Raw genomic sequence first — 21,969 nt, 5'->3', positions numbered from 1 at the left:
TCAGATAGCAAGTAATTTTGGTAAATATTAATTTTTGTGAACTAGTTCACTACATTATTGTACTTATGAACAAGCAACGCAAAGTTGGCTGCGCTTTGGATACAATTCTTGGGTTCCTAAGTACTGAAAAGCGCGTGCCTTTTTTGAATTTAAATTTAAAAATACATAACAATTGTATAACCGCACTTTGGTAGAAAGCTTTTTCCTATTATGCGTAATTTCCGTGTTTATTTGTAGTTTGGCATGACATAAATATGCCTTTAATGTTAATTAAAAACCATTGGCTTGTCCCCAATTATAAAAATCTTTAAAAAGAAACAATTTAAATTAAAGCGAATAAAATTTTCTTTTACATTTACAATTAGTTATTTATTATCAAATACAAATTTGGGCTCTATGCATATTGTTAGTGCAAGGACGTACAAAAGAATCTCTAGAACAATATCACAGGAACTTACTAGCTAATTGGCGCTGTCAACTGCGCTTCTAGAACTCGGCGATGACCTTTAGCATCGCCATTAGAAGGTAATTGGGAAGTGGAATGCTTTTCAGCTTGTCGTGGAAATTTATGGCATTCATTAGACGATTGAGCTTGCTCTCCATCCTCGTTGTCGCTGGGATTGTCGTCTGGATTGTGTGGTGAGTGCGCACTTAAAACCGAAACCCGGTCCAATTGTCGCGCACCAGATCAGATCAAATCGGACCAGATTTGAACGGACTACGCCCTGGGTGTAGCCGGTGTGGTAGTCGGGGCATAGACTTGATAATCATCGCCGCCCGCCTCCTCCTCGAGATCTTGGTTCACCAACCGCTCGCGCATTCCATACCGCTGCCTGAAGGGGGAAAAAAGAGTGGATAATTAGCACTCTCTGGGAATTAGGACAATTAGCTAAGCACTTACTCCAGGTGCGAGCGCCATAAGACCAGGCCGGCGTAAAGGCCAATGGAGATCAAGGCCAGAGCCACCACCACGATGCCCAGCAGCACGTGTCCCTGGCTCACCGCATCCGCCTGCGTGTCCACGGGAGTCATCTCGATGTTCTCGGAGGCGAAGGTGTCGGTGTCCGTGCTAAAGACCACGCCGCGTCCCTTGAACCGCTCCTCCAGGTCGTCCATGTCATCCATGCTGGAGTCCTGTTGCTCCTCGTCCCCGGACTCCAGGATCTCCACATCGTACTTGTAATTCTGCGCCAGAACTAAATTTGTGGCCGAGTTCAATTGATCCTCATCGCGGTGGGGATACGATCGCCTTTGCTGTTCCTCCGATTCTGCTTCCGAATTCGAGTCCAAAGGTGTATCCTGCAAAGGGAAATGACATTTAGTTCACATTCTCATTGCTTAATTAAAATTTAATTTCTGTTTGCTTGGAACTCTAGATAATTCTAGTCAATTAAAGATAATGGAGTTGTTTTTCCAACAAACAGTATCGCAATCTTTTGCTGTGTAGACATGTCGCCAAACAAAAAGAGGCTCGTGTCATCGGTTTGGCTTTCGCTGTCGGTTGAGTAATTGATTTACCCGGCACGTGATTCTATTCGAGTTCTATGCCGAATTTGGGAACTGGCATTTGAAAGTGGGTGGCGCACAAGTAGTTTCTCTACGTTGTGTGGGCGCATTTTAGATACTTTCAAGTGGCTCATTACATTTTTATGTCATCAATGTTTTTGCAAACAAAAAGCTAGCTTAAAAGATTTTAATGTTCATGCTGTTGGAATGTTTCGCTAATTTTTATTGGCTTTTGCAGTGAATTCCGTTGAATTGAACTTAAGTGGATAATAAAAATATTTAAGTACATAAAGTTTTAAACACAAAAAAGATGTACAATAATTAAGATTTTAAGGATCATAAACTTTTAAAAATGTCATTCAAAATTGAGCTAATTAAAACTCCATTCTAATTTCCAATTTATGGAATTCTTTAATTTACAGAGAGCAATTTAAGTTCTTAGTGTACTATTAAAGCAAATAGTTGGCTTGGAAACGAGACTAACAATTGAAAGTAAAATATTACCACAACGATATCAAAGCCCCCGCTGACTCACAAACTGAAAATTTCGAGGCTTTGCGTAATCCGAACTTCCTCCCATATTAATCATCACTTAAAAGGCGACTCGTCTTACTCAAGTCTCCATTACCTGAGTCAAAGTGATAACGGCCGTGTTTTGATTGCCAAACACCTGTGAAATTTTTTACTAAGGTGGAGATAGCTCTGCTTACAACTGTTTAAATTAGCCAAGTATGAAATCCATGCTATCAGTAAGGTCGGCAGAGCTTATCTTGCATAATCTGTTGCCCACATTTTTCCATAAGAAATGTTAATTGCTGCCGCAACTAAGTTGTTTACAAAACACGGACTTCCAGAAATCACTCTCACTGGTAATTGCATGTCAGAAACCCTTTGTAGATTGCTGGCCCCGATGACCGAAGGGGTCGAGATGTGATCTTTTGCAGTTGGCAATAACAATATTTTTACGACTACGTGACCGGTTTTCGACTTTGTCTCAATCTTATTTGCCGCTAGCTACTTTATCTCGTGTAATTGCCCGATTTGTTTACAACTAACGACTATAAGGCAGGCCATATAAAAAGGTGACAAGCACGAGATCGAGTTGGGAGATCTCGAAAATCGTAATCTGATCGCAGACATTCGGGGATTACCCAGGTGGGGAAGTGGGGCTTAGAAATCTGGCATTCAAACGTCACGGCAGCCGAGGAATTACCTAGAATCCGATTGCCGCCATGACTCACCGAACTAAAAAAGTGGGGGAGTCGGTTTATTGTCTTTCTCAATTATAAGACCCCCGGTCGATGGAATTTCGTGACTAAGACGATGAAAAGCCCCATCGCCGTGTGATAGCCGCTGTTTCTTTAATTTTATGCAAAATTTCATTGCGTGTGCTTTTTCTCTTCGTCGTTTTTATAAATGTTTCTTGGGATCCCTAAAAGGCAAACGCCGCGCGTGTCTTGCGGTTGGTTTTGCATTTAATCAAAGTGAAAATAAATAAACATTTTTAAAGCGTAAATTTCCGGTTCTGAGTAAAAATACACCCGAAATGCATTGGCTCGTATTTCACCTCGTCGGCGGGGCATTTCGTTACTGAGTGCGTCAGTGCGTCGTCCATCCAGTCGAAGTGGTTTCGGCTTTGTCCCGTTCTGTCTCCCGGCTCTCAGCCTGGCCCAGTTACCAGTTACCAGTTACCAGCTACCAGCTACCAGTTACCCCCAGTTGTTGGCCAACTCACCTTTACGACAGCTGTCGTCTTATTTGTGGAAAGGCTGCCGCCTCCCCTCAGATCACTTAACTCCGTTTGTGATGTGCTTAAATCCTGCGAGGGCTTGGCATGGGCTAAAAAGAGAAAGCAATTAACCAGAAATGAGTGAATGCATTCGCTTGAATTAGCCGGGTATTTGGTTACAGCTTATAAGACTACCTGCACAGATCTTCCTCATTTCGGGGGAAGAGCAAATATTTGCGCCGAGATTTCGCAACTAGCACCTTTCAGCCACATTGCGGGCAATTAAATACACGACCAGATATGTTTGCTTATCAGCCAGCTCTGATTTTATTCAGAACTAACCAGACCCAGACAATACGATTTTATTTTTCCTCTCAGGTTTTATCAGTTGACACTGAATTCGGAGCTACGCTTCTTGGCAAACAAAGATGAAAGCGTGTTGGAGCTTAAGAACCGGCATTAATTGGCACAATCGCGGCTATTTTCTTGGTATTAATCATTCTAAAAAATGTTTTATTCAACAGAGCTAATTAATCAAAGACAAAAACAAGTTTTGTGCATGCCCAATGTACAGACATGTAAATTGAATTAAGCTGATGTATTCTTTTTTAATAACAGTTAGGAAAAAACCTGTTCAAATAGGTACCTTTATACCTTTTCTTTCTAAAATTTTCTTAAATAAACTCCTATTTTATTAACTTTAACTGTACCCATCCACACTACGTTGTGTGTGGATACGTTTGCTTTTTGCCAAACCAGTCCATATATACTATATAGCACAAATCAAACAATAAACACATTTCTAATGCCGCAAACGATTTGCCAATGCCGAACGCCATGAGATTCGCATAAAACGCTTGCAAGTCGCGTCAAAAACGCGCGCTTGTTGGGAAGCTCCCAAAAAATTCCACTTCAGCTGAACAAATTCCAATGAGCACATGACGTCTTGCAATTTATTGCATTTGTCATTCGTAATTCACCCAGTTTTGATATTGGTACGTGACGATAGGCCAAAGCCATGTCCCAAAGAAAACTTGATCCACTTTCGACAAGTGTCAAAGAGTCTCGAGTTCCTTATCATATTTTACCTGCTGCTCAGATGTTAAGGGCATATACTATAAGTTAAGACCATGATTATAAAGTTCTGACACCTCTTAAGCTTCAAGGTAACACCGGTTGTTTTTGGCAACAAGTTGTTTAATAGTTTAGTAGGTAATATAATGAGCAAACTCATAGTTTTATGGGAAAAACGAGAAGTCTTTTAAAGAGATTAATTTTATGCTATGATAAAAAAGGTTTCACCAAACTTTTCCTACCTATAAAATTGAAATATTTAATTACTGTCTAGAAGAAGCTACTAATAGTTTCTAGAAAATTAAATGGTATAAAAGAATAATAAGCAATTGATCGAAAAATAATCTGTTTTCATTCCTTTTACGTTTCCTTTCCTGAATGGACACAAAACCAAAAGCTATTATTTAGACTTCTACTCCTTGGTTGCAATAACTGCGTATCAATCATTGACCATATAACGCAAAAGCCCTGGCGAAATCTTATCTGCATTGCGAGCCAGCTGGAGTCCCCGGGAATTAAAGTCTTGCAATTTAATTTCGCGACCTGGCGGCGAGACCTTGATGGAATGGACGGCGACGATATATGGCGATGAAACGGCGGGCGGTCCCCTTTTCAATAAAACCCCCATTTTTATGCGCTGTAAGCCTGGCTTACACAGCCCGAAGAACCGGACCTGGTCTTCAGTGTTCGGTCTTCGGTCTTCAGTGCTCGGTCTTCGGTCTTGGCAGGCACTTAAGGCAAAGGGTGAACCGTAAACTGTTAACTGTCTAGCCAAGTGGTCGCTCTATCTCATCCAGCTGCGCTCGAAACTAGTTTCCCTGCAGAAGTGGAAATATCGGATCGGGTCCGGGGCAATCTATCTTTTATGGCCGTTGTCACTGCAGATATACCATATATCTGTTTGGTGGCTTTGGTACTTACATTCAGCCAGCAGCAAAACCAAGAGCAGTGCGCTGCACAAGGCCAAACTTTTTCGCAGAGCCATTTTGCGATGTTGAATGATATGCGGGCACCGTCACTTCCTTTATCAATTAGCTTCTTATCACACACGCACAAGTTACGCGCCTCTCGATCGCAGGGTGTTTTGGATGAATAAGCGCTTGCCTTTTTCTGCGGGGCCACTTATAAATATTTATTTTCCGCTGTCGAGTTTTGCGTGCGTTCGCGCCGAGCTTTCGTTTTGAAATGAGAAACTGAGAGCCCCACGAAGTCGGCCCAACTGGCAAAGCTCGGTTAGCCATGTTAACCGATCAAGGTCCCAAACAATAACATTGCTTTTATCGTAACCGCGATACCTGATGTTAACTGAAGTTAGGGGTAGTCGATAAAGATATATCTTTCTTTACATTACAATATATTTAACCATAAATACATATATAAAATGCTACTATTGTTCACTAGTCCGTTTTTACTTTTACCTTTGTTTACAACAAGTTATTATTATTTATCAAACCATATATTTAATTGAGCAACAAACTATCCCTTTTTTCAACAGCATATATGTCTTTTTGCGTAATAAAATCCTTAAAGATTTTTCAATTTTAAATAAGAACCCAATACTAAACCCAAATTAGGAAAATCAAAATAATAACAGCAATATCACTGCATTTGAATATTGTTTTTAAAACTTTTGAGTGAATTGTTACAAGTACCACTAAGTGTTCCTAGTAAATCAGTTTAAGAAGATATGTTTAATGTACCGGAAATCCCCAAATAAGTAAATAGATCATGTAAAAGTATTGGAGTTTTTATTATCTACACATAGTAGCCTGGCGCCTTGGATGTCCGTGAAAAGGGTAAGGCAACATAACACTTATATCTCAAGAACTAACCAGTTTCTACAATGGTAGTAAAAAATATTGAAGTTTTTATTTTTTTCTAGACATTCTGAGTGGCGCTCGGGAGTACGTACAACTCTTTGGATTCTGTGTGTACAGTCAATTTTCCGTGCCCAAGCCGCCCTGGGCGAATTCCATATTTACAAGAGGCAGGGTCGGGATCTAGATAATGGGGTCGGGATGGGGTGGGTGGGGCCTTAAAATACCTAAACTCAACTATACTCAACAATTTGTCTTATGGTTACTACTTGTACGCCTATGCCGGCGTTAGCACTTTAAGCTTCAACGTAATTAGATTTGGAGAGGACACCAGCGGAGGAACCACGATCCGGACGGCCAAGCCCCGCACCGATCGTTATTGCCGACTCTCCGCCGGATGTTGACCGGTGGGGGGCGTGGCCGCAAGGAACGTCCGACCGGGGGCGTCGTTTGGGGGTGATGAGCCGCGCCGAAGCCGGCAGCCTGCTGCGCCCGGAATTTGTGGGGGAATCTTTCCCGGGACCGACCAGCAGCCCCTGCCGGGCGAACGCAGTCCAGACTAGTGGCGGACAAAACTTTCAAAGCAATCGAAAGCGAAACCTTTGTACACACTTGGTAGAGTCCTGCGGGTCGAGTTCGTGGTCAATTCGTCGTCAATGCTCAGTGTCCAGTGATCTTTTCGTTCGTTTTGTGGATGAGAGAATGAGGGAAACTTAAACGGCTCGGTAAAAAAGAAGCGCGTGGTAGCGCGCTAAACAAATTGCTCCTGACTGTTCGCGGACAGCTCCATTAGCCGCCAGGCAGCCTTGGGATTGAGTTCGTTGCGGTCGCGGCACAGCACCCAGACGTAGTGCACCCGCATCACCTTCTCCGGATCGCCCTCGACCACCTCGCTCTTCTGGTTCCGAACGCACATGATCTGTTGCGCCTGGAACGTGATGATCAGCACGGGGCCCTGCTCCATCACCTTGCCCATGGCCAGTTCGATGTTCTCGATATCGAGAATCTTCGAGTCGAGGTACAGACCGGCCTTTTTCGCCTCCTTGATGGGCGTGGCGATAATGTTGAACGTGCTTTCGAAGCACCAGTCCTTCAGTATCTCCAAATCACCGCGGACAATCGACTCTAGAATGTTTGGAATGATGTCCGTTTCGCAGTCGTGCAGGAAATCCTTCTGATCAAAGCTCGGATCGATCTTCACCAGCTCCGTCATCGTTTCGGACAGCTCAGTCTTCGAGAAGAGGCCGCCCATCACGTCGGAGACTTTGTCGGTTAGCAGGCGGGAGGCGCGGATCACGGGGTTCTCGGACTCATCGTACTTCACTTTCCAGTCGAGCACCTTGTTTACGTAGGTATTGTTGTTCTTGAAGTTCTCCCAAGACTCGTAGAATTTGGAGTCCTTGTGCAGCTCCATTCCTGCGATATGGAAAGATAATTGGTTAATACAGAATGAACTTTGAACTTCTTAGTGTCAGATTTTTAACACATACCTGTTGCCTCTGTGTTCGGCTCGAAAACGCGATCGCTATCGCTCAGGTCCACCTGAACGCGCTTGCGCAGCTGGGCGGGCGCGCGATAGACCCGATTGTCTATGCTAGCGTTATCCATCTCCTTCTTGATGATCGTCGTCGTATTAGAGATCGCCTGGAAGGCGCCCGACTGGCCCAGTTTACCGCTGGTGTCCGAGATCGTTTCACTGACGCCCTTTGCCTTCTTTGACAGCTCCTCAGTGACCTTTTTGGCCAGGTCCGACTTGCTCGCGTCGTCCAGAACATCGCCGACGCGCTCCTTGATGGCGCCCAGCTGCTCTTTCAGCTTGCTTGATGACTTTTGAGCCTCCGATTCGACAATGTTGAACTTTTGTCGCGCCGACTTCAAAGCGTCCGACTCCTCAAGCTTCTGGGCCTCCTCTCGGAACTTTCGAATGTTGTCCTTAATCTCCTTGTTCTTGTCCATTTCAGACTTCATGTTGTCAAAGAACTGCGAGAAGAAGCCGGCCCTGCGACCTGGCGCGCTGTAAAAGCGCGGCTGCGGAATAAAGTCATGACTTAATCCGGATGCTGCTTGGGGTTTTATAAGCCCAAGTCTAACCTGCTGCTGCTGCAGATTCTGCGAGGCCTGTTGGCAGGTGAAGAAGCACGCGCGATCCCGCGCAAGGGCAGCTATTCTGTACTGCAAGGAGAAAAATCATTGAAAGCTCAACCGTTTTAACCTCGAAATGTGCACATGTAGGGCAGTTCTCTTGGCACACCCGCAAAACCCAGGACCTGAGTGAACCTACCATGGTGGGGATTGGGTGATCTTTCGCAGGGAGTTGGACCGATGGAGAATGTTCGGGAGTATGGCGTCAGAGGCTCAAAACTTTATGTAATTCCTGCCGCGAAACACGCACGTATCGCAAGTCAGCTGTTCTCTTCGCTCAGCGCGTGCCTGTGCTGGTAAACGTCCGAAGTTTGCTGCGCGTGTATAGTTCGATTCGTCAGTGGTCCGATAGTCCCGGTCCGATAGCATGCGTTGCATTCGTTTGCGCGCGATATTTAAATGGTGTATCCTTGTTTTTTTGAAGGATGTGTGGCGCGTGTGGGTGACTAGTTTTAGGGATCTTTTCTGTATTTCATATTGAAAAGTCAAGCTAAGTTGCTATGTTTTTGTTGAATTAATAAGTAGATTTTTTAGGCGGAAAATTTTTAATTTAATTACAAAGAAACAAATTTGTGTATTTAGAAAATGAAAAATTAGACGCCTTTTAAATGTCAAAAACAAGGGTTTGTAAAGTAGAAAAGACTTATCGATTGCATCATATATCGCTGCGCCATCCACCTCTAGACTAAAACCGTTAACTGGCGCGCGCAGCTTTGTCAGAAATTCTAAGAATTTCGCCGAGATTGTTCCTGCCACGTATTTTTTGCCTGATTTCAGTTGTCTCCGGGACAAATTAAATTTTTTCTAACTCTGCGCCACGATTAAACCCAAGACTGAGTACATTGTACATTTTTTTTTAGATAAAGAAGTATCGCGAATACTTCAGTTTAATAAATCCCGCTTGGTTTTTGGGTGAGGATCTGTGGAAAGTAGAGTGCGCGATAACGGTTACTTAGACCCGAACTTTCGCCATGTTCCGCAGCAACTTGGAAAGCAGTGGCGCCGCAGTAAGTCCCATTCTCGGGAAATCCCCATGCTGTGCCCTACAAAAAGACTACCTTCTAGGACAACTTTACTGCATTCCACGCAAGGGGAGGACTAAAAATGTTGGGCCTGCAAGACATGTATCTTGATAACAGTGGCGCCAACTCGTCGGGCACTCTCAGCCCGCCCAGTACTCCTCTGACGCCGCTGACCCCTGACCCGTCCACTGCAGCCCAGACAACGCATTTCCCCCTGCTGTCGGACAGTGCTGCCGCTGCCAATACGATGCTGCTCCAACGGCAGTATCACTACCACTTGCTGCTCCAACAGCAGCAACAACAACTCGCCCTGGCCCAACACCAATTGGCCTTGGCGGCCTCGGCGGCGGCGGTCAGCTCTAGTCACCAGCAACAGGACGAGATTGCGCGATCCTTAAAAATTTTTGCGCAGCTGACGACGGGCGCAGCAGGTAAGGAAGAAACGAGAGAGAAAGAGAATTAGCGAAATGGCGTCGTTAAAAAAGGAATAGGAAAGACAACGGGCGTGAGAAAGACGACTAGCTGTGCAAGTACAGTTATTCAAAACCCAGCGGCTTAGTTTAAAGGGCTATCACAAAAGCACAGTGCTTAGCACTCCAATTGGAGACTTATTGCAAAATAATAATAAATCTTCGTAAAGTAATCTTAAAATTTTGCATTTGCCATTTTCAATGTACATCATATCATATTCAGAAATCATATTCAGTTTTAAGTGACCATTTCCACTAAGCTTTATAGCTATCCCTTTTAAGAAATACTTTCAAAAGCCTCTGGCATTTCGGTCGTTGACCTTGGAAACACTTGCGCTATTCCTTCTTCTAAAAATGCAGAAGGCCATTTTTGTTCCGGCTTTTCTTCTCTGTTCTGTTTACGATTCTACGAGTTAGCTGTTTCATTCCCGTTTCTGCAACTAACGAGCTTTAATGTTAAACTCCTCGGACGCTCTGAAAAACTAAGAACATGCCGCTGATTGATCTGGACGCCGTACTTAAAAGCTACCAATTTGCAGAAAACGCTACTGGCTCCACGCAGGATGTGATGCAGGAATTCGCGGCTAACGGCTATGTGAGCGACGACATAAGCCGCTTTTCCTACGGCTGTAGTGTGCCGCCGCAGTCGCAGACTCCTCCGCCGGCGGCCCAGCAACAGCAGCAAGGAATCTCGCTCCCACTGGGACGAAATTCCGCCCAGCCGTTGGCCAGTGGAGCTACTTTTATGCCTGTGCCCGCCCCACTTGCCACTCAAACCTGGCTGCACAACTACAGGGAGCAACTGAACAACGTGTGGCGCCACATGTCTTACGTGCCATCCGCCACAAATACCGCAGGATTGCAAGTACAGTCGGCAGCGGTAGCCATGAGCTCGAATCTCGGCGTGGGAATGGGACTGGGACTGCCCATGCAGGCGGAACAACTGCGAGCTGTCACCATTCCCAGCAACAATCTTAACAAGGGGCACAAGCGTTTCAACAGCAACAACAACAAGGCCAAAGAGGTGAGTGGTGGAAATGATTCTTTACAACTTTTTTAAGATCTTGTTTTGAAGTTTAATTTTAAACTTTAACTTTTTAAAACGTTTAGCTGCGTCGAATAACATTTAATTTATTTTTTTGGTTAACCGTTATAAAGTAAAATCTAAATATACGCTTTCGACTTACATTGACTGAATACAAAACTTTTAATTTTGGCTAGTTGAATTGTCAGACAATTCGGAAATACGGCAAAGAAATAAGTAAAATAATTAACTTTAATAAAAATAAACAATTAACTCTTTTCTTTTACCGTTATTTAAAACAACTACGACTTAAAACTCTCCTTTTTTTAATGCTTTTCCTTATTCTTACAGACCAGCCGTCACTGCGTTTTTTGTGAGAACAACAACGAACCTGAGGCGGTGGTCAACAGCCACACAGTGCGCGACAACTTCAACAGAGTGCTGTGCCCCAAGCTGCGCACCTACGTATGTCCCATATGCGGGGCATCTGGGGATTCGGCGCACACCATAAAGTACTGCCCTAAGAAGCCAATCATCACCATGGAGGATGCGATCAAGGCGGAATCTTTCCGCCTGGCCAAAAGCAGTTACTACAAGCAACAGATGAAGGTGTAAAGAACACAACCAGCAGGAGCAGAGGCTCTGGCAGCTTCTGAAGCGTTTATATAACTCAAAATATATATACGCGTTCCGATCGATGCTGGATTTACCAGATAGATGATACATTTAAAAAGCGCCTGGCGCGTTCGATTTTATAGAATTTTAGAATCATATCTCTTGCCTATATTTTTTTATAGTATAGTCAACGATCGATCACTCAAATCAAAGTCATTAATTCAAAAATGTATGTCTGTTCCTGTGAGAAGGAAACCAATTTTGTAATGGAAGAGTACTCACAATATCGTTATATTTGTTCAATCGTCGTGGCCGATAGAAACATCTCACAATCCGAAAGTTATTGGAAGAAACTGGTCTGCAACTCGTCGCCCTCATTTTGTTGAAATGTTCGTTTGCGGCCGAAAAATTTCGATATATCTTCAATTGATATATAATTTATACTAAAATTTGAATAAGAACACTTTGAATTTCGAACTGTCAATCGTAATAAAAATAAGAATTTAATTTTAGACTTGCTAAAGGAAAGAGCAAGGAACACTTTTGTTAAACTCGGCTACATTTACATTCTCATTGTAAAAGTTTTTAAATTTTTGACATACTCAGATTTTGATAAAAAAAGCGAATCATTTTTTTTACTACATGTATTACTGATGTTCATTCCAACACACATATCTATATAAATGTTATATATTTATTTAATCGTGTTCTCATCAATCAATCTTTACACATGTATTCAAGCTTATTATATGATATAATATTTTTTATTTTTTTAAAAAGATGTACAAAACTGAAGTTGAAACAATTCTGTGGCGTATGTGCCAAATAAAGGTTTAGTTTACATTCTAAGAGCGGGATTATTTTTGTTGCTTCTAGAACTAATCTAAGTCTCCATCGCGGCGTTTCTCGAAAAGGGCGAGGAAGATGCCATCGGTAAGATCCTCATCTGGCCGACAGTACAGGCAGTTTTTGCCAATTTGGGGGTAGTCCTTGTCGCCCACATTCTGCCACTTGTTGCGCAGCGCCTTCTTGCAACTCAGCATCTTAAAGGAGGGATTCATCTGTAGACAGCGCTGAACCACCTGCTCATTTTCCTCCCTCCACAGAGAACAGGTGCAGTAGGCGATGCGCTTGACGTTCGGAAAATCGGACATCGCTTTACTCAGGATCTTGATCTGCAATCCCGCCAGCTTGTAGAGCCGCTTGTCGTCCTTTTCCTCTTCGCACACACTCATGCGGTTTTGCATTCCGTTTCCAGAGCAACTGGGGTCCACCAAAATGTACTCCACATCGGGACAGGTTTTCGCATCTGCAAAAGAAATATGTACAATAAGGTTCTCTATGTTTTTTTTTAACTACTCACTCATGGTCAGTGCATCACCCAAAATGGGGGTAACAATCTTGCAACCCGCCTCTTCGGTGATTTTACACAGCGTACGATAGCGATCGGTGGACTGCTCCACTGCGTAGATGCGTCCCTTGTTCTGCATCACGTTGCAGATGTGCAGGGTCTTCATCCCGGGTGCGGCGCACATGTCCAGCACAGTGGCCCCCGGCGGAGGAGCCAATAACTCAGCAGCCAAAGTTGTGCCCTTGTTCTGCAGTATGAACTTCTTGCTTTGTACTAATTCATGGTTTACCCAGAACCGGCTGGATTTGTGATGGAAGACGAGCACGCCCTCCACATTTATATCCGTAATGAATTCATCCTCCTCGAGGGTTTTTACCGCTGCCAGAAAATCCGGGTAGCTGGCATCCGACGGCAGCTCCTTGCGACGCCATTCCTCACGAGCCAGGTACTCTAAGGCCTCCGCCAAACTATACAGATTCGTGTTGATGCGCACATAGCGGGGATTGGGTTCTGTTAGGGTAAACAAGAGCAAAACAGCATTTAAAAGTGTGTCAAAATTGGATTTATTAGATTTAATGGAGTTACTGGATCCTTAGGAGGCTTCAATGCCAAAGGTATAAAATGTTTGATATTGTTTGGAAATGGTTTTCCGCTGATCTTTTGTGGAAAGCTTCTCTTTTAAATGACATATACATGAAGCTGGTTGGATTATGAAAGTTACTGCTCCTTCTTGGTCTCAATGGCTTCAGGTTCTTCCTCCTCATCCTCCCGCACATGCTCCAAAGGCGGAGGCGGCTTCTCTCGGAAGGCCTTCAGCACGTACATGGCCACGACTAGGTTAACCACCAAAACAGCCGTCAGAACCGACCAACAGTTGACCGTAAAGAGGTCAAGATGAGGGAAGGACTCCTGCAGCCAACTGCGCACGCCGTAGAAGCCCAAGAAGGGCAAAGTGAACATGAGCACACTGTAGGCCAGCAGCCACAGGAAGACCTCGCCACTGGTGTCTTCCTCCTGCGGATATTGCTGCACCGGAGGCTCAATCACTGGCTCACTTTCAACAACTGCTGCCGTCTCAGGCTGCTTGTTTTTGTTCTTCTTGCCCATCTCAGCCGACTAATACTGGTAGTTGAAAGAAGGTGAACCTGCCTTTCTTCTGAAACCCGGATCCACTGACCGCCTGCTGCAATTTCTCCTTATAACTTCGCACTGTTTGGACGGGCCTACTCTCGCCGTTTAGTAGTTTCCTGCCAAAGACCAGTTCGGTGACTAATACTCTGGCCAAACAGGCATCCAGATTTGGGTTATCCTGGAGCAGTCCTGTTTCCTCAATGGCGTTTTCCACGGTAGGCCGGTTGTCACTATATAGTTTCAGCACCGTCTGCAAACTGCGAACACGCTGCAAGTTCGAAAGAGATGAAGGAAATAAGATATATTTGCCTGATCCCTGGCCCGGGGGCCAAGCCCACTTACGGCATGCTTCTCCTCCGATATTAGGGTCTTAATGGACAAGTGCTGCTCTATTGCCTTTTTCAGAATCTTGGCGGTCGCCTTGTATTGGGTGGGAACCTTTACCGAGTGTTCAAATTTGCTCATTTTCGTCACGTGCACGTGTGTGTGTTGTTTCTATCAGTGTGACCGTTCCGCACATATACTATCGATACTTGTTTTCATGAAACATCGATAATATATATTTAAGCACTGCCAAATCAAAAAATTACTGTTCCCACTTTCGGCGGGAACCAGTTAAAGTTTAAAATTCTTAGCGTGTTTAATCCTTATTGGGCCCTCTTTAATTTCTTGTAAGTTTTTTCTATTGCAAAATATATACAATTGAATAAGTAAAAAATAAAATTAATAATCATTTAAATTATTTAAGTAATTCATAAGATTTATAAAAATAAGTAGATCTTTTGTAGTCTCTTTAAACAAACTTTGGGATTCATAATTCTTTAAAAACAATTTGAGCTTTATATCATAATATTTTTACTTACGAGTTAACATTTAATACAAGATCATACAAAAAGATAGCAAACAGGTAAATTTTGTTGTTTTTGATAGACTGACATTAGCTTTAAGTAAAGATAGTTCAAGAACATTTTGTATGAGGCTTATAAGGTTTATTGATTTCAAAAGGACTTTAACTTTGTGTTAAAAAGGTAATATTGGTAAATGTGGTCCATTGGGATAAGTTAAAAACAGTTAAAAATAATAAAACTCTTAGAGTGCCAAATATCAAGCTTTTCACATTTAGTATTGATGTGCATATGTACATATTAGAAGTAAACAATGCTGGTATCCTAATCTTTTTAAATACATATGTAGATTAAATACAAACTAAGCTTAGTTGGCCAGTAAACTCTCATAGGATTACTATCCCGCATCGAGTCGGTGAAATCGAAAGGGTCAAAGACACCCGGAAGGATAAGGATGTAGGGATGGATGCGGATGGCTGAATGTTTTTTATTTTCTCTCGCCAGAATTTGGCCCAATTAAATTCGGTATTCCAAAAAAACGAGCACGCCTCCCTCCCCGAAACCAGCAAAAAAAACTTGGAGGCGCCAGAGCCGGGAACAAAAAACCGGAATCCAGAGAGAGCGCATGGGAGCGAAAGAGCGGTAGAGAGCCAGCAACACACATAAAAAACATAAACAAGCCTTTTTTCATTATGTGTGCGAGAGAGCGTGTCTCTCTCCCAATTTCCCTCCTCCGACGTTGGTTGAAAAAACACGCTCTCCGCTGTGATTTTTTTCATTCCATTTTTCGACTCGAACACGAACAGTTATTCTTGCTCCTCTTGCTCAGTTTCTGTGCTTCCGTTGTGTTCCCGCGACGTAAACAACCGAAGAGCGGAGCTTACGCCCCCTACCGCCCCCCGGCTTTACAACGTGCTTGTTGTAATTGCAATTAATCGTTGCTGGTCGGTGAAAAAAAATTCGGGAGTCCGAAAAACGGTGACAAAAAGGGGCAAAAAGCACAAGTGCAGAAAAAACAGAAACTTGCGAGCGCGTGTGTGTTGGTGTGCGTTGGTGTGTGTGTGTATATTTTTGGCGTGCGCGGCCATTTTTTCTTGTTGCCACTCAAGAGTCTCTTCTGTGTGCGAAAGAGAGGCCCGACCGCAAAGAAGAACGTAGCAAACTACGCAAATCCCCACTAAATTCGCCAATTTGCGCAAAATAAATCAATCGCTGGGGGCGCCAAAAACAAACAAACAAACGTACGAAAATAGAGTGCCGCAAACCACAAACAATTTACCTCAGCGAGAGTGTGTGCGTGTTTTGTGCAAAGAGGTGAGCGCACCCGCAGCCACCCACAATCAGTCGGCGAACACGTGCTCCAAAATATCAACAAAAGTTGGCCCACAAATAGGGGGCAACAACTGCATCGGCCGCAAAGCCGCCACATAAAAGGCACTTTTAAATTGGTAAGTATTTTACGATGCTCGAGCATGTTTTATTTATTTGCCTTATTGGACAAACACTTTGGGGATTGAGCGTGTTTGTTTCTCTTTCCCGCGCTCAAAGCACAGTGGGAATGTTTTTTAAATGTCGTTTAAAAATCTAAAATTATGCTGCACTAATAAAAAGAAATTCTTCAAATTATTTAAATAAAATAAATCAAATAACCTCTAAAGTAATGTCTTTAACGACATGAATTGTTATTTAATGTACAATCTTAAAAAATTATAAGTTACAATTTCTTCTAAACATTTTATAATACATATGTATTTGGCTTCGACCAAAGATAAATCATAAAATTAAAAAAAAATTCTATATTTTGAATCAATTAATTTTGCATCACTGTTCCCTTGGTCAACAATATTTGGGCATAGTTCCGTATTCCCACTTCTCTAAAATCATGTAAATATGTAAAACCGTTTTTCTTGTAAGTCAAATGTGTCTGTCAACAAATAATAAAGATGGAATAATTTGTAATTTTCGCAAACGTGCTCCATTATTTGACCATTCGTTTTTTCGCTTGTTTGACTTTTTAATGTTCGTTCCCATTCATTCGGTGGCGGTTTTTTATGTTTGTGTGCCGTCGTGTCTTTTTTATCTTCCACTTTTTTTTTGTATTCATCATTCGCTGCTTTTTTCGCACACATGTCGCCCCCAACGAGAAAGAGAGACAGAGAGAGCGGTCCAAATTGCGGTTGGCGCTATTGTTGTTGTTTTTGTCCGCCCGCTCGTTTGTTTATGTTGCGCTCTTGCTCGCTCTTCTGCTCTCTTTTGTTTTTCAGCTGCTCGCGCTCAATTAATTTTCGTTGATTCGTTTTTTGTGTGTAGGTTTTTTGTGTATACCATTTTATTTATATGCTTTTTGGGCATCTCTTTTCTTTTTTTGTTGTTCGTTTTGTTGTATTTTTGGGGCCTGCCCGACTGCGTTTATTTATTCCCCATTTGCATTATCAGGTTGAGTGGCCGATTTTCCGTGTTTCTAGATCTGTAGTAACACGATTCCGGCTTCTGTTTTGTTGGTCCGACACTTTCGCTTATTCTTATTTTTGCGATTGTTTGAGCCGCAAACAATTGTTTGTCGCCCCGTCTCGCTCTGAATGTGCGCAACAAGCGAGTGGCGCGTCCTTTTTTGCATTACATTTACCCTCTCCTTCCCCTCTTCACGAAATTCCTTCTACCATGCTGTTCAATTGTCCAACGTCAGCATTAACAACAACAAAAACCGGTTATTTTGACCAGGCAGAAAAAAATCAACCAAAAAATTGAATTTACCTCTGACGTCAACACCCACCCGACCAAAAAGTCGTAATCAAATTTGCGCGCTAAAGTTTCAGTCTTACACAAAGAAACATCCTTTTTGCTATTGATTATTTTCTAAAGACTAAAAATTTAACTTTTTGTTATATATTTCACATGCTCTTTAATAACATATTTAAGTTAAATAAAGAACTGTTACAAACAACCATTCCAAAGTAAACTTTTAGTCATTATAGACAAATTTTTGAATAGGAAAAATGAAAGAAAAGTGAAATTATGCCTAACATTTATTTTTATGTTTTATACTTTTATTATGTTTATCAGTTTGAAACCTTACGGGTTTTGAAATTATCGAATGCTTGAAATAATTTTGAATTAAACTATAATAATCGTTAAAATATAAATATGTACATATGTATGTAGTTGTTTTTGAATTTTTAATTTTTACGATCCAAAAGTAATGATTAAAATAACTTTTTATTTCCTTGAAATGTCTTACAATCTTTTTTATATATGTATATAACCAATTTTTATAAATCTGATTCGCATTAAATTCATCATTATTAAAACATGAAATTTTTTTAGGTTTTATTTTGAGTTCAATCTTGTTGAATCAACGCAAAGAAATTTAGAAAAATATGATGCATTTTTAAAGAAAAAAAGATTTTTGCCAAATTTTTTTTCTTGATAATTAAAAAAGATTAGGCAATGTAAAGGCTTTGACTTATTCATAAACTGCTGTGTTAAAACTGTTGTGTTCACTTTTTTTCACATTTAAAACGACCTTTGTGCCAATCATGTTCACACCTAGGTTAAGATTACACCCAAAAAACATCATTGGTCCATTAAAAACTCTGCTGCACCGCCTCAAAAACTGGTGAATGTAGTTGCATTCAGTTCTCGAGGTTGTTGACACGTTCCGATGGCGCCCCTGACTTTTTTTCCAGCCCATCACCACCCCACATCCCCCCGTTTTAGAGTAACAGCGATTTTTGTTCTTAAGCCCAAAAGCGATTCCATTTCCATTTCGCTTTCCATCTTGTTGTCACCAACAATTTCTGGCCGCAAGCGCCTTTTTTGTTTATCTTGTGATTTTTTCCGTTGACTAACTCTTTTTTGCCCGGCATTGTTTTTAATTCTTTTCGCTTTTTGCGCTACACTGGCAACTTTTTTACTGGGTTGCTCAGCGGTATCTTCAGCTGCTTGTGGACTTTTGTTCCACAGCGCAGCACGTTTAATTCACAAACAATTAATTAATTCATGCACATTTATGTTAATGTGCAGAAATTAATGTACCCAAGGCGGGGAGAGCCAAAGCGGAATCGAAAAGTAGTTTAAGCACTTGTGCCGACTGGGCACAATTTTGTGGATTCAAGAATTACAATATTTCTGTACTTTCAGCACAAAAACGCGCCGAGTTGTGTAAGCCCGCCAGTGGAGTGTCGACTTCCCGACGACGAACACCGCCGCTCCATTTCACTTGCACCACGCACCACCCCGGCAAGGCTCAGTTCGCCGACCACGCCCCCAAGCTGGACGCTCGCACTATCGCCTACCGCCCGCTGACCCTTGGCGGCCATCAGACGCCGCTTATGGCCGAACTGCCATCGGCGCCAAACGGCGTCCCAAGCGGCGATTACCTGCACCGCTCCATCGATCAGCTGCGCTCTCTGGGTCACTTGACCACGGCCCAATTGGTCCACGACTACAAGCCCTTCAACATCACCGAATTCCGCCAGAATGTTGCGGAAAGGTTGGATTACTCACTGAAGAATGGCTTAGTGCCACACCAGCAGCAGATGGTCATGGAGCAGCCGCCACATCCCGATCCGCAGCAGCAGCAGCAGCACTTGCACCACGCACAACAGCAGCAGCAGCAACAACAACACCCGCCGCAGATGAAGGTCAGCTACAGTGCGCCCAACTCGCCACCCACGCCACACGAGCAGCAGGAGCAAAAGGTGAGTGTCCAAATCAAGTGGTTTTATATTTACATTTGAAGGAATTGGATTTAGGCAAAGTTGTTTACGAAGAAGAGGACTCAAAAGTAGTTTTAATATCGTTTGAACTACATTGCAAATTTATATTAATAAATTGCAATTAAAATATCATTTTAGAAACATAAATGGATTTAATAGCAACGGGGTTCTATATGGTTACTGATTTTCCAATAACTAAGGTTAATAAAGTTATTACTAAACCAAAATTCTAGCATCCTATAAAATTTTTTAAAAATTTTTGATAGTTGAAATGAACTTGTACTTAGATAATAATAATCTGCGAAATAGGGTTTAGTAAATAATTTATTTTAAATTCAAATTTAACCCTCGATGGAAAGGACTTAAACCAAAACAAATTTGAACTTCAATATTTTACTGAAACTTAAATTATTCAACCGCTAAAATGAATCAAATCGCATTACCAATTTCTTTGCAGTATGATCCGAGTCGATCGCCGCCGCGTCAGCAGATGAGCAGTGCCAGTGGGAGCGGCAGCAACGGATCCTCGCCGGAGGAGGAGAGCCGCCGGGGCGATGGCGACCAGGCGAAGCCGTACAAGTGCGCCTCGTGCAGCAAATCCTTCGCGAACTCCTCGTACCTGTCGCAGCACACGCGGATCCACTTGGGGATCAAGCCGTACCGCTGCGAGATCTGCCAGCGCAAGTTCACGCAGCTGTCGCACCTGCAGCAGCACATCCGAACGCACACGGGCGACAAACCGTACAAGTGCCGGCACGCCGGATGCCCCAAGGCCTTCTCGCAGCTCTCGAATCTGCAGTCGCACTCGCGTTGCCATCAGACCGACAAGCCGTTCAAGTGCAACTCCTGCTACAAGTGCTTCGGCGACGAGATGACCCTGCTGGAGCACATTCCCAAGCACAAGGACTCCAAGCATCTGAAAACGCACATCTGCAGTTTGTGCGGCAAGTCGTACACGCAGGAAACCTACCTGCAAAAGCATCTGCAGAAGCACGCCGAAAAGGCGGAGAAGCAGCAGCACCGGCACACAACGCAAGTGGCAGCCCACCAGCAACACGTTCCGGCGAGTGGGATCGGCTTGAATCTGCAGCGCCAGGCGATGAACGATGTGAATGCCGCCTACTGGGCCAAAATGGGAGCGGACAGTGCGGCGGCCTCGCTGGCGGAGGCCATTCAGCAGCAGTTGCCGCAGGCCGGCGGTCAGCCATACGGCAACTTTGCCTCCCTGCAGCACCAGCAGCAGCAACAGGAACTGCTGCAGCAGCATCATCAGCGGCTGGCCGACACGCCGGGACATTCGCACAGTCCTCACGAGGAGGCCGCTGGCGAGGATCTCGTCCTGCGGCAGTCCACGCCCCAACATCACCTCCAACAGCAGCAGCAGCAACAACAGCAACAGCAGCAGGCGCAGCAGCAGCAACAGGCGCAGCATCAGCCGTCGTCTGGTCCCGGATCGTCGGCCTTTACTCCGCTGGCGGCCACAGTGGTTCCACCACCGCCGCCACATCTTCAACAGCATCGCGGACCGCCGGCGGCCACCGCCGCGTATTTGTATCAACAGAATGCGGCAGCTGCGGCGGCTGCCTTCCCCACGCAGCTGATTTCGCTGCACCAGATCCGGAACTATGCCCACCAGCCAGGAGCGGCGGGCCTCATCGCTGGCGACCACCTAACCCTTGGCCTGAGTGCTGTGAACGCCGCCAAGGAGAAGGCGCAATAGTACAGGCCGGGTCGTGGCCAAAAGAGGCAGCAACGATGACATTAGCCTAGGGTCACCGTTTGAACTGGTTTGGATTTAAAGCGCAAGATCACAAATTGAATTATCCTTTGAATGCATCTCAATTTAAACATGAAGTAAATTTAAGCTACTATTAGTTAGACGCAAGTTGAAAGTGGCGTAGGAGCTGGGACTGCAACTGGTTTTCCTGAGGATTCCTTCCAAGCACAAAGCTAACCTTACATTAATATTGTATACGATTCAGCCAATATCAACTTCATCACTGCCTAAACCAACAAGTAAACCAACTGCAGTCTCCAGTTCCCCAGACCCTTTCAACTGCAAAATGAAGTATATAATTTCTAGGTCAACTCAGGATTTTCTACACGATATTAATGCCCTTTATTTTCCCTTTTTAGTATACATAAGCAATATTAAAATTAAAACTCTGAACTATTTAAATAATACTTTGAACAGCTCACAGTTTTAATAGATTTAGGAGCCGTACAAAGTACTGCGATAGAGTAAAATATTATACATATATATTTTATAGTGTACATAGATGTATTTAAAAATGTGCTGTACATGTTAACGTATCAACTTAGCTCTTAAACCCTAGATAAAACTATTTAATTTATGAACTAACTAGTAGAGTAAGGATATTTTCTACTCGCTAGGCAAGAGAAACCGATTTGAAAATGTAAAACTCAACCAATAAAGTTTGAAATAATTTATAAAACTAATTTTTTGGTGCTCTAAATCATCCACAAGATTTGCATTTTCATTAGCGAATCGAAAGCGGATCGAA

At 43.3% G+C, this 21,969-nt stretch overlaps 6 protein-coding genes across 11 annotated transcripts; 2 read left to right on the top strand and 4 right to left on the bottom strand.

The window, feature by feature from the left end:
- Positions 1-333: 333 nt before the first annotated feature.
- LOC108087961 lies at positions 334-5,498 on the bottom strand. 2 transcript variants are annotated; one of them, XM_017185554.1, is made up of 4 exons: positions 5,231-5,498; positions 3,242-3,345; positions 902-1,299; positions 334-833 (listed from the first exon to the last, which is right to left on the bottom strand). In XM_017185554.1, exons 1-4 carry the CDS (start codon positions 5,292-5,294, stop codon positions 719-721), a joined length of 681 nt encoding a protein of 226 aa, XP_017041043.1. In that variant the 5' UTR covers positions 5,295-5,498; the 3' UTR covers positions 334-718. The 2 variants fall into 2 exon arrangements, with proteins under 2 accessions (XP_017041043.1, XP_017041044.1); XM_017185555.2 differs by lacking the exon at positions 5,231-5,498 and adding an exon at positions 3,431-3,596.
- Positions 5,499-6,040: 542 nt separating this feature from the next.
- On the bottom strand, positions 6,041-11,967 carry LOC108087958 (mitochondrial import inner membrane translocase subunit TIM44). 4 transcript variants are annotated; one of them, XM_017185548.2, is made up of 4 exons: positions 11,682-11,967; positions 8,218-8,298; positions 7,617-8,154; positions 6,041-7,542 (listed from the first exon to the last, which is right to left on the bottom strand). In XM_017185548.2, the coding sequence occupies exons 1-4, from the start codon at positions 11,775-11,777 to the stop codon at positions 6,878-6,880; spliced, it is 1,380 nt and encodes a 459-aa protein (XP_017041037.1). In that variant the 5' UTR covers positions 11,778-11,967; the 3' UTR covers positions 6,041-6,877. The 4 variants fall into 4 exon arrangements, with proteins under 4 accessions (XP_017041037.1, XP_017041039.1, XP_017041036.1 ...); XM_017185550.2 differs by lacking the exon at positions 11,682-11,967 and adding an exon at positions 8,408-8,710; XM_017185547.2 differs by having other exon boundaries at positions 7,617-8,298.
- Positions 8,973-12,248, top strand: LOC108087960 (protein nanos). The gene is made up of 4 exons (XM_017185553.2): positions 8,973-9,275; positions 9,334-9,721; positions 10,300-10,784; positions 11,136-12,248. Exons 1-4 carry the CDS (start codon positions 9,240-9,242, stop codon positions 11,397-11,399), a joined length of 1,173 nt encoding a protein of 390 aa, XP_017041042.1. The 5' UTR covers positions 8,973-9,239; the 3' UTR covers positions 11,400-12,248.
- On the bottom strand, positions 12,135-14,375 carry LOC108087959 (28S rRNA (cytosine-C(5))-methyltransferase). Its single transcript, XM_017185552.1, has 4 exons — positions 14,224-14,375; positions 13,900-14,149; positions 12,763-13,260; positions 12,135-12,708 (listed from the first exon to the last, which is right to left on the bottom strand). Exons 1-4 carry the CDS (start codon positions 14,344-14,346, stop codon positions 12,278-12,280), a joined length of 1,302 nt encoding a protein of 433 aa, XP_017041041.1. The 5' UTR covers positions 14,347-14,375; the 3' UTR covers positions 12,135-12,277.
- On the bottom strand, positions 13,290-13,975 carry LOC108087962. Its single transcript, XM_017185556.2, has one exon. It carries the CDS (start codon positions 13,855-13,857, stop codon positions 13,468-13,470), a length of 390 nt encoding a protein of 129 aa, XP_017041045.1. The 5' UTR covers positions 13,858-13,975; the 3' UTR covers positions 13,290-13,467.
- A 1,050-nt stretch (positions 14,376-15,425) lies between the features above and the next one.
- LOC108087956 (zinc finger protein squeeze) lies at positions 15,426-21,904 on the top strand. Of its 2 annotated transcripts, none has more exons than XM_017185545.2 (3): positions 15,426-16,174; positions 18,867-19,426; positions 19,902-21,904. In XM_017185545.2, exons 2-3 carry the CDS (start codon positions 19,058-19,060, stop codon positions 21,162-21,164), a joined length of 1,632 nt encoding a protein of 543 aa, XP_017041034.1. In that variant the 5' UTR covers positions 15,426-16,174; positions 18,867-19,057; the 3' UTR covers positions 21,165-21,904. The 2 variants fall into 2 exon arrangements, with proteins under 2 accessions (XP_017041034.1, XP_017041035.1); XM_017185546.2 differs by lacking the exon at positions 15,426-16,174 and adding an exon at positions 18,670-18,794.
- The last annotated feature ends 65 nt before the right edge of the window (positions 21,905-21,969 follow it).

The sequence above is a fragment of the Drosophila ficusphila genome, unplaced genomic scaffold (assembly GCF_018152265.1).
Source record: "Drosophila ficusphila isolate 14025-0441.05 unplaced genomic scaffold, ASM1815226v1 contig_791, whole genome shotgun sequence".
Lineage (NCBI taxonomy): Eukaryota > Metazoa > Arthropoda > Insecta > Diptera > Drosophilidae > Drosophila > Drosophila ficusphila.
Note: the sequence above shows the minus strand (reverse complement) of the source record. Positions and strands in the feature narration are given on the sequence as shown.

What these genes read in the sequence shown, in the direction of transcription:
- LOC108087956 (XM_017185545.2), top strand. Translation starts at nt 19,058, where the DNA reads ATGGCCGAACTGCCATCGGCGCCAAACGGCGTCCCAAGCGGCGATTAC. An exon ending in ACGAGCAGCAGGAGCAAAAG is followed by an intron (nt 19,427 to 19,901) that starts GTGAGTGTCCAA and finishes ATTTCTTTGCAG; the next exon opens with TATGATCCGAGTCGATCGCC.
- LOC108087962 (XM_017185556.2), bottom strand. Translation starts at nt 13,857, where the DNA reads ATGGGCAAGAAGAACAAAAACAAGCAGCCTGAGACGGCAGCAGTTGTT.
- LOC108087958 (XM_017185547.2), bottom strand. Translation starts at nt 11,777, where the DNA reads ATGAGGGCGACGAGTTGCAGACCAGTTTCTTCCAATAACTTTCGGATT. An exon ending in TGAACAAATATAACGATATT is followed by an intron (nt 8,299 to 11,681) that starts GTGAGTACTCTT and finishes TTCTCCTTGCAG; the next exon opens with TACAGAATAGCTGCCCTTGC. An exon ending in GCCGAACACAGAGGCAACAG is followed by an intron (nt 7,543 to 7,616) that starts GTATGTGTTAAA and finishes TCCATATCGCAG; the next exon opens with GAATGGAGCTGCACAAGGAC.
- LOC108087961 (XM_017185554.1), bottom strand. Translation starts at nt 5,294, where the DNA reads ATGGCTCTGCGAAAAAGTTTGGCCTTGTGCAGCGCACTGCTCTTGGTT. An exon ending in AGACGACAGCTGTCGTAAAG is followed by an intron (nt 1,300 to 3,241) that starts GTGAGTTGGCCA and finishes TTCCCTTTGCAG; the next exon opens with GATACACCTTTGGACTCGAA. An exon ending in TTATGGCGCTCGCACCTGGA is followed by an intron (nt 834 to 901) that starts GTAAGTGCTTAG and finishes TTCCCCCTTCAG; the next exon opens with GCAGCGGTATGGAATGCGCG.
- LOC108087960 (XM_017185553.2), top strand. Translation starts at nt 9,240, where the DNA reads ATGTTCCGCAGCAACTTGGAAAGCAGTGGCGCCGCA. An exon ending in GCTGACGACGGGCGCAGCAG is followed by an intron (nt 9,722 to 10,299) that starts GTAAGGAAGAAA and finishes ACCAATTTGCAG; the next exon opens with AAAACGCTACTGGCTCCACG. An exon ending in ACAACAACAAGGCCAAAGAG is followed by an intron (nt 10,785 to 11,135) that starts GTGAGTGGTGGA and finishes TTATTCTTACAG; the next exon opens with ACCAGCCGTCACTGCGTTTT.
- LOC108087959 (XM_017185552.1), bottom strand. Translation starts at nt 14,346, where the DNA reads ATGAGCAAATTTGAACACTCGGTAAAGGTTCCCACCCAATACAAGGCG. An exon ending in ATCCGGGTTTCAGAAGAAAG is followed by an intron (nt 13,261 to 13,899) that starts GCAGGTTCACCT and finishes TTACCCTAACAG; the next exon opens with AACCCAATCCCCGCTATGTG. An exon ending in GGGTGATGCACTGACCATGA is followed by an intron (nt 12,709 to 12,762) that starts GTGAGTAGTTAA and finishes TTTCTTTTGCAG; the next exon opens with ATGCGAAAACCTGTCCCGAT.